At 37.7% G+C, this 10,551-nt stretch overlaps 1 protein-coding gene across 1 annotated transcript; it reads left to right on the plus strand.

Annotated features, from left to right (window-relative positions):
- Positions 1 to 5,893: 5,893 nt before the first annotated feature.
- LOC125776149 (uncharacterized) lies at positions 5,894 to 8,058 on the plus strand. Its single transcript, XM_049447032.1, has 2 exons — positions 5,894 to 6,392; positions 6,494 to 8,058. Exons 1-2 carry the CDS (start codon positions 5,894 to 5,896, stop codon positions 8,056 to 8,058), a joined length of 2,064 nt encoding a protein of 687 aa, XP_049302989.1.
- The last annotated feature ends 2,493 nt before the right edge of the window (positions 8,059 to 10,551 follow it).

Below are 10,551 nucleotides of genomic sequence, written 5' to 3' on the forward strand. Positions count from 1 at the left end.
GCCTTTGAGGTTTGATACTCTCTCTAGCGTTTTAACCCGTTTGGTTAGAAACTTGTCTAACTCAACCCATTTCGGGATCTCTGAATCCGAATCCAGAGATTGTTCCCAAAGCGATAGTGTATAGTCCGGTAGTCGGATAGAACACAAATACGTAAATATGGCATCCCAGCTATCTACATTGATGCCATGTATTTGCAAAGCTGAAATGCAGCTATTAATCTCCCGGTGTAAATTTCCGAGTTCGGTCTCAGATTCTGTTGAGATATGCGGGAGCTTGAACAATAAGTTTAACTGTGTATTGACAAGCACTCACTTGTTTTCATATCTACTCAGCAAATTATTCCAAGCCAATGCGAATCCGTCATTCGTCAGTGGCGCTTTCGAAATGATAGCTTTTGCCTCACCTCGCGTTTTTTGACTCAAATGGAATAACTTTTCTACCGGAGATAGCCTTGGGTTATTCCCATATATAGCGGCAAATAAATCCCTAAAAGAGGGTCATTTTAAAACATCGCCATGAAACATTTCGGTATCACATGGCGGTAAATTGATGGAATACTTCTCGGGTTCTACCGTTTGTTGTAACCGTTCAGGTTGAATCACCGTTGAATTTGAAGTAGGGCTTTGGTTGAACGCCGTGATGCTGTGCATGTGTTCGCCCATCAAGGCCGCGCAACACACATAGGCGTGGTAACAGCTTGTATATTTAAGCTTAATGTCGTCAATTGAGCTTGTGTCGGAAGGATCCACTTTTGGCAACCACAACTTGTATTCTGACTTTACCTCTGCCCACAGAGATTTCAGTTCAGCTTGTTGTACTTCAAGAGAGTAGACACTTTGGTTGTTTGCTGTTGGAGTAAACGACTCCTCAAACTCCAGTAGAGCGTCTGCAGCTGTGATAAATGCTCTGATGGATTCCATTTCAAAAATTGAACCGGAACTGCAAAATTGTTGCACAAACTCGGATCTAAAACTTGAATTTAAAATTTAAAAATATTTGCAAATATGTTTCAAAAGTTCAAAATTTGTAGGACCAATCCGTGACAGACTACAAATTAGTAGTGCGTTGTTTTTTAGTGAAGCGTGAATTTTAGAAAGCACAAAAAAATAATAAATTTAGTAAACTATTTTTCCGAATATATTAGAATGTGCTTGCTGGGTAATCGGCCCAATGCACTTGTACTTGCACTTGCAAATTTAGTGAAGTATTTTCTCACAGTATTTTTCAAATTTTAATTAGAATGTGCTTGCTGGGTAATTGTTCCAATGCACTTGCACGCCTAGTCTTCGACTATGTACACAAACAAAATAGATTTGTGCTTAATTGCTTTATTAAAATCCAAATACAAATACAGATGAAAATTCAAAAGCACTTATTTGATTTATGTCCACTATTCACTTTCACTTTTGTTCACTGGGTTATTTTCGAACTATTTCGATTTCACCACTACACTCTTTTGTTTGTTGGGATGCCTGCTGTGCTGCCTTGCCTTTGCTGCTTGCCTATGCCGCTTTCACTTTGTTTTGCCTGTGCTGCTTTGCCTTTGCTGATTGCCTGTGTTGCTTGCACTTTACTGCTCTCACTTCGTTGTTTGGCTTTCTTGCTGTCGCTCACTTTTCTGCTAATTTTTTTGTGTCACTCACTGCACTTGTAATTTTGTATTTTTTTTTTTTTGTTTGCACTCGCGAAACTGCAGCTGCGTTATTGCTGCTTGCCTTTATTGCTATTCGAACAATATGTGGAAAGGCAGAGTTGAGCGACTAGACTCAAATTACCTATAAGAAAAACCAAAAAACCGAGAGAGATTTTTGACGCTGCAGACGATTTTGTGCGTCCAAGAAATTTATAATTTTGGTTTTTTTGCAAAGTGAAATAAGTGCATTTGCCAGATGTATTTGTTGTTGTACTTAAATGAAGTACAATACTACCTGCAATCTTGTGCTTTGATTTTGTGGGTAGAGTGCCAAAAATATGTTTTGGTCTCCACTTCACACAGCACAATGGGTTTTATACATAAATGATGCACAAATTAACCAATCTATTGCCTTATAGCTTGCAGAGCACAAATCCAAAATATGTTTGGCTGTAACTTGCGAGTTGCTAAATCGGGCAAATTATGCACTTTCACTTTAATACGAGTAAAAAATCAACTTGTTACCTGTTATCCGGCTCGAAGGACCAAAGCTAATTCGGGTGGTGGAGCACGGTGCTCGCTCGTTCCAAAGATGTGGTTGGCCGTAGGGAAACGGCCGGCGCAATTATTCCCCAGAAATATTAAATAAAACAAAAGGTTTCATATAATAAATGTATTTTTAAAATAACAAATTGGACAAACACTTACCACGTCTGTATCGCTAGGATGTCGCAAAAGGAGAGGAGAGTTTAGTTGCGCGCGAATTAAACTTCGAAAAAGAAGAAAAGATTGCTCTGTAGATACAGACGTGGCAAAAGAAATTGGGCGGGGGTGGCGTCAACATAAGTAATAGGTTAAAAAGTACAGATTATGGCAGGAACTAAATATGGTACACAATGAAAGAATACAATATTATGATTTTTTTCCAGAAAATTATGACAGATAGTTTATTCAATAAATATTTATTTTCTTTATATAGAAAACTTATCAAATATTTGTTTAAAATCACTTCAACTCAATTATTTTCACCAGTGACTTCCGTAATAGTTGGTCGATGATAACTGAAGTCTTGTTACAAAAGTATTAGACATCACATTATCAAGATATCTAATAAATACAGCATTTATTGTTTTTCCATATCTTGTAGTACAGCCTCTCGGATTGTTGTTTATTTCCAACTGAAATTCTTCTTGGAGGAACGATATTAGTGGCATATACCCATACATGGAAATATGATTGTCGCCGTGGCGATACAGGCCGTGGTTACGATCACCACGCCATATTATTATTATTGTGGAATAGTCTACACAAAGTCTATATGTAACAGAGAACGTAAAATAATAATATTTTTGGCTAACTCGGTCGAGATGAAGGAGTTTCACCACTGCCAGCTCGGCAGGAGAAATCTTAACAGTTGCGCTTGACCAGAGCTAAGCGCGAAATAAAGATTATGCTCAGAACTACATACATATATATTGCTGATACAGGCGTATGCTAGCTCTTTTGCTTATATTTTTATACGTTTATATGCAAACATGTGTATTCGTATGAATTCTTTTTGTGCATATTTGTGATTACAGGTGCATTTCTTGTATTTGATATATTCCTACTTATGTGTATACTTCATTATATGTATGTATGTGTATAACAAACTATCATAATAGTTATATTAAAAAAAAATTAAATATATTACAATAGTGATAAGTTTACATAAATCGTATATTTTATTATTCACATGTATCATGACTATATATGTTTATGTTCGCTTTCCCGATTTCAAATCATATTATCCCTAATCAATAATAACATGTGCGCGCTGCTCATATGTATGTACATACATAAATATGCTCGCATGACATTGGCACACAAATAATGCGTACACATATTATCTCAAATAGCAGCAGCAGTGTCACAAGTTTATATGGCAGCCAATATTGGATGCCCAAATTCGTAGAAAAACACACAACAACAACATTTTCATTCATAAACGCAAGCGCACTATCAACAGGCAAACTCGCTTCATTCATAAAAGCAAACACCTTTACATATCCCCGAGCATGCCTTTGCCATCAATCGTCTTTTCGCGACGTTGGCAAAAGTTAAAAATCATAAATTGAACAACTTTCTGATGTTTCTTCAGAGAAAGAAGTGAGAAAAGTGGCAACATAGCTGTTGTTATTTATAATATTTGTCAATTCTAAAATATTTTTCAGTGGTAGGCAAAAATCTGCGTCGACATGTATGCACGCTCATATATATATAGTACATACATATTTACGCAAGTTTGTTAGTAAAGCTGTTATAACGGCAAGGGAAGCGATGACAATCGGAGCTCGTTCGCTTATTTTTTCGACACAGCTCGGATTTTCTACCAACAACACAATGTTGTGATGCTTTGTCGCCGCGTCGGTCCGTCGACACATTGACTCTTTGACAAAACGTGAGCTTCGCCATTGGTTGTCCGTGTCAACGGATATTTTGCATCAAGGGACACGAAAATAGCAGAATTGAGCATTTTCAGTGTTAAATGAGAAAAATTATTCTATTTCCGATGTTAAGGAATGTACGCTTACAGATTCGTTTGTTTTCTATGCGCAACCGACTCGGCATATAATTTCTAGATGATCGGTATATATTTGGTATCAAGGAATACACTTAGTATATACATAAGTATGTATGTATGTATATTCAAATTTTCCTACATATGTACATATTTCATAATCTATATATATAAAATTCTCGTGTCACAGTTTTTGTTGCCATACTCCTCCGAAACGGCTTGACCGATTTTGATGAAATTTTGTGTGCTTATCCGGTATCTATGAGAATCGGCCAACATCTATTTTTCATCTCTCTAAATGTTAGGGGTAGTCCATCCCAAAATTTTTTTTTTTATTCTTTAGACAAAATTTTTAATTTCTATTTTTTTATGATACAACATACAAAAATACATTCAATCCTCAATTTTCACCCTTCTACAATCAACCATTATTTTTTAATAGCCATTTTAGTAATTTAATCATTTTTCCTCTCCGGTCGATAACTGATCAATCGTCATTTAATTAGTTATCCCCGCAAGATGTCTACAGGTGTCACTTCTGACCCAGTAAATAGCACGGAGTAGGGATGAGAACGAAGCAGGTCTCCTTTCTTTCTCACTACCTACACAGTTGTCGGCCATCATTATAGTTTATGCATCAAGTGTAGTAGTAACGTTGACAATTATTATTTTGCTATCTCAGTGTAACTCTCATATTAACTTTTAATCATTCCTATTTTATAAATAATAATTAAATGATCTATTTTGAGAGTATTTTGCACGATTAGTTAATCAAGTGATTTTATAACCTCAAAAGTACTAAACACGTGACACGAGCTTCCAATAACAACGGATTTTGTGTTGTAAGTATACTTTTTTTATTTATATCGAAAATGTTGTTGATCTTATAAAAATGTAATTTTAATTTAATTTTATTAAAAAAATGTAATAGAACAATTAAGATTTTCATAGTTTCCAAAAAATCAATCATTATGAATCTTTATTTTGAAATGTCAATGAAAATACTGGTTGTATGAAAAAATTATAAGAGACAATGAATGAAATTATAATGCCAAGAAAACGCAAAGGGGCTGATTTGAGCCGCAGTACAAGTAAAGCTCGAAACTTGCGAAATAGCAGATCCGAAAGAACAGAAGAACAAATCCAGCAACAAAATACTGATGTACGTGTCAGAATGGCGCAATTGCATCAAGAAGAGCCAGAAGATACACGAGCTGAACGCAATGAAGTCAGAAGATTAGAACAACGACAATCACGCCGTTTCACAGTCAATAGACGAAGAACAAACGACCAACAACGACAACAGGTACATCGAGCATTTATATCTGATTCATTCCTGCGTCTAGCATTTCAGTATGAGCCCGATATTGAATATTATGCTCATTCAAAAGTGGTAATTGGTGCTATGGACAAGGAATGTCCGCATTGTCATGCTCTGAAATTCAAAAATGAGCCAGCTGGGATGTGTTGCGGGTCAGGAAAAGTGCAACTACCTGAAATTGAAACACCACCTGAACCATTGAACGGCTTACTTATCGGCACGGATCCAGATTCTAACATGTTCCTGAAGTCAATTCGAAGATTCAATTCATGCTTTCAAATGACATCGTTCGGAGCAACAGAAATAGTTCGAAATACTAATGCAAATGGTCAACAATTCAATTCTACATTCAAAATCAGAGGCCAAGTTTATCATAAAATGGGCTCACTGCTGCCAATGCCAAACGAACAACATAAATTCTTACAAATATACTTTATGGGCGGCGAGGATTCCGGAAGCGCACTTGCCGATCGCGTGAATGCACGTTGTGATTATAATAACCTTGATTCATTTTATGCCAGGCGCATCGTCAGCGAGCTAGATGCTATTTTGAACGAGCACAACGAGTTGTTGAAAATATTCAAATCACATATGCACCAATTACAAAGCGATAATCACGCTATTGTCATTAATCCTGATAAAACACCAGCTGGAGAGCATATTCGTAGATTCAATGCACCCGCTGTTGATGATGTTGCTGTAATCATGGTTGGCGATTGTACAACTGCACGAGAAATTGTGATTCGTAGAAGAAATAATAATCTTCAGTTCATTGCTGACACACATCGTTCATATGACGCTCTACAATATCCGCTAATATTCTGGAAGGGACAAGATGGATATTGCATAAACATAAAACAACGAGATCCCGTATCAGGTACTTCATTCATTAATATTTTGATCATTAATCATTTAACAAAACAATTAAATTATTGAACGTAATAAATTAAAATTAATTTTTATGAACAAATATTACAGGAGCTGAAACAAACAAGAACGTTAGCTCAAAGGATTATTATGCGTACCGATTAATGATTAGACGTGGCCTGGACAACGTCATTTTACGATGTCGAGAGCTTTGTCAACAATTCATGGTCGACATGTATGCGAAGATTGAAAGCGAACGACTACGATACTTACGATATAATCAACAAAAGCTGCGCGCGGAAGAGTACATTCATTTGCGAGACGCTATCAACAACAACGACGACGTCGCCGAAATTGGTAACCATGTCATTTTACCATCATCGTACGTAGGCAGTCCACGTCATATGCAAGAATATATACAGGATGCTCTGACTTTCGTGCGCGAATATGGACGACCATGTTTATTTATCACGTTCACATGTAATCCAAAATGGCCAGAGATTACATCTTTGCTACTACCTGGCCAAAATGCAATACATCGCCATGACATTACAGCACGTGTGTTCAGACAAAAGTTGAAGTCTTTAATAAGTTTCATTACTAAATTAAATGTATTTGGTCCCACACGTTGCTGGATGTATTCGGTTGAGTGGCAAAAGCGAGGATTACCTCATGCACACATTTTGGTTTGGTTCATCGACAAAATCCGTCCTGAAGAAATCGATAGTATCATTTCTGCCGAAATTCCAGATCCATCCACTGACCAACTGCTGTTTGATATTGTTACAACAAACATGATTCATGGTCCATGTGGTACTCTTAATAGTTCATCGCCTTGCATGGCTGATGGAAAATGTACTAAAAATTTCCCTAAAGATTTTACCAATGATACGGTCACAAATGTCGACGGATACCCAATATATCGTCGAAGAAATCCTGAAAATGGCGGACAATCATTTATTAAAAATATCATCAACACAGACATTGATATTGACAATCGTTGGGTGGTGCCATATTCGCCTCTGCTGAGCAAGACATATAATGCTCATATTAATGTTGAGTTATGCAGTTCTGTAAAGAGCATCAAATACATTTGCAAGTATGTCCATAAAGGAAGTGATATGGCTGTGTTTAGAGTGGAAAATACTAATGTGAATGCTCCTCAAGTGAATAAAAACGATGAAATAACGCTCTACCAAATTGGTCGGTACATCAGCTCTAATGAAGCTGCTTGGCGTATCTTTGGTTTTCCAATTCATGAACGGGATCCAGCAGTTGTTCAGTTAGCCATCCATCTTGAAAACGGTCAGCGTGTATTTTTCACGAACGAGACAGCGATTGATCGTGCAATAAATCCACCTAAAACTACACTCACTGCATTTTTTGAATTGTGTAATCGTGCGGATGATTTTGGTGCCTTTGCACGAACATTACTCTATTCACAAGTACCACGCTATTTCACATGGACTCAAACAAAAACATGGATGCCCCGCAAGCAAGGCTCACCAGTTGCTGAATGTCTCAATTTATTTAAATCAAACGCCTTGGGGCGATTATTTACAGTCAATCCAAGACACACGGAGTGCTTTTATCTTCGACTGTTGTTGGTTAATGTTACTGGCCCATTATCATTTCAAGATATTCGTATAGTGAATGGGCAACAATATCCAACGTAACGGGTGATTTTTTTGAGGTTAGGATTTTCATGCATTAGTATTTGACAGATCACGTGGGATTTCAGACATGGTGTCAAAGAGAAAGATGCTCAGTATGCTTTGACATTTCATCATGAATAGACTTACTAACGAGCAACGCTTGCAAATCATTGAATTTTATTACCAAAATCAGTGTTCGGTTCGAAATGTGTTTCGCGCTTTACGTCCGATTTATGGTCTACATAATCGACCAAGTGAGCAAACAATTAATGCGATTGTGACCAAGTTTCGCACTCAGTTTACTTTATTGGACATTAAACCAACCACACGAATGCGTACAGTGCGTACAGAAGAGAATATTGCGTCTGTTTCTGAGAGTGTGGCTGAAGACCGTGAAATGTCGATTCGTCGCCGTTCGCAGCAATTGGGTTTGTGTTATTCGACCACATGGAAGATTTTACGCAAAGATCTTGGTGTAAAACCGTATAAAATACAGCTCGTGCAAGAACTGAAGCCGAACGATCTGCCACAACGTCGAATTTTCAGTGAATGGGCCCTAGAAAAGTTGGCAGAAAATCCGCTTTTTTATCGACAAATTTTGTTCAGCGATGAGGCTCATTTCTGGTTGAATGGCTACGTAAATAAGCAAAATTGCCGCATTTGGGGTGAAGAGCAACCAGAAGCCGTTCAAGAACTGCCCATGCATCCCGAAAAATGCACTGTTTGGTGTGGTTTGTACGCTGGTGGAATCATTGGACCGTATTTTTTCAAAGATGCTGTTGGACGCAACGTTACGGTGAATGGCGATCGCTATCGTTCGATGCTAACAAACTTTTTGTTGCCAAAAATGGAAGAACTGAACTTGGTTGACATGTGGTTTCAACAAGATGGCGCTACATGCCACACAGCTCGCGATTCTATGGCCATTTTGAGGGAAAACTTCGGACAACAATTCATCTCAAGAAATGGACCCGTAAGTTGGCCACCAAGATCATGCGATTTAACGCCTTTAGACTATTTTTTGTGGGGCTACGTCAAGTCTAAAGTCTACAGAAATAAGCCAGCAACTATTCCAGCTTTGGAAGACAACATTTCCGAAGAAATTCGGGCTATTCCGGCCGAAATGCTCGAAAAAGTTGCCCAAAATTGGACTTTCCGAATGGACCACCTAAGACGCAGCCGCGGTCAACATTTAAATGAAATTATCTTCAAAAAGTAAATGTCATGAACCAATCTAACGTTTCAAATAAAGAACCGATGAGATTTTGCAAATTTTATGCGTTTTTTTTTTAAAAAAAAGTTATCAAGCTCTTAAAAAATCACCCTTTATAAAGATGCATGCCTTGCACTCGGCTTGCTGGAAGACGACAACCAGTGGGAATGCATGCTTGCTGAAGCTGCATTGAACTGTACAGCAATACAAATTCGTCTACTATTCGCTATAGTGTTGACTACATGTTTCCCAGCCCGAGCACAGATATTATGGGAAAATCACAAAGATTCAATGACTGATGATATATTGCATCAACATCGTATACGGTGCCACGATCTAACCATAACATTCAGCGACGAAATGTACAATGAAGCATTGATTGCTATTGAGGATCTTTGCATTATCATTGCCAACTTACCACTTAGTAATTTCGGTATGAATTCGCCAAATCGAACTGCATCTGATTTAATTAATACTGAAATGAATCGTGAACTGCAGTACAGTACTGTAGAAATGGCAGCGATTGTTGCCAGCAATGTCCCACTAATGAATGAGGAACAAAGAACCATTTATGATCGCATTATGCTCGCAGTTTCAGCTGGACAAGGTGGATTCTTCTTTTTGGATGCACCGGGTGGAACTGGCAAAACATTCGTTATTTCGCTAATTCTTGCTGAAATACGATCAAATAATGGCATCGCATTGGCCGTTGCATCATCGGGCATTGCAGCAACTTTATTGGATGGAGGTAGAACAGCTCATTCAGTATTTAAGCTGCCACTAAATATCCAGAATAACCCTGACGCAGTATGCAACATTAAGAAACAATCGTCCATGGCCACAGTGCTAAAACGGTGTAAAATTATTATTTGGGATGAATGTACTATGGCACACAAACATTCACTTGAGGCGTTGAACAGGACATTTGAAGATATTAAAAACAGTGACAAACTATTTGGCGGAACTCTGTTGGTCCTTTCAGGTGATTTCAGACAAACACTTCCAGTCATTCCACGTTCAACATACGCTGATGAGATCAACGCTTGCTTAAAATCATCTCCATTGTGGAGTAATGTTGAAAAATTACAGCTAAAAAAAAATATGCGCGTTCAAATGCTTCAAGATCCATCCGCTGAAACATTTTCAAAACAACTCTTAGATATCGGTGATGGAAAAGTTGCTATAGATGAAACTGGATACGTAAAATTACCGACCGATTTCTGCACAATCGCTGATTCGCAAGATACTCTCATTGAACAAATATTTCCCGATATACACACACAGTACATAAATCATGAGTG

The sequence above is a fragment of the Bactrocera dorsalis genome, chromosome 2 (genome assembly GCF_023373825.1).
Source record: "Bactrocera dorsalis isolate Fly_Bdor chromosome 2, ASM2337382v1, whole genome shotgun sequence".
Classification (NCBI taxonomy): Eukaryota; Metazoa; Arthropoda; class Insecta; order Diptera; family Tephritidae; genus Bactrocera; species Bactrocera dorsalis.

Coding starts and splice junctions, on each gene's coding strand:
- LOC125776149 (XM_049447032.1), top strand. CDS start 5,894: ATGGGCTCACTGCTGCCAATGCCAAACGAACAACATAAATTCTTACAA. Junction 6,393..6,493: donor ACAACGAGATCCCGTATCAG/GTACTTCATTCA, acceptor CAAATATTACAG/GAGCTGAAACAAACAAGAAC.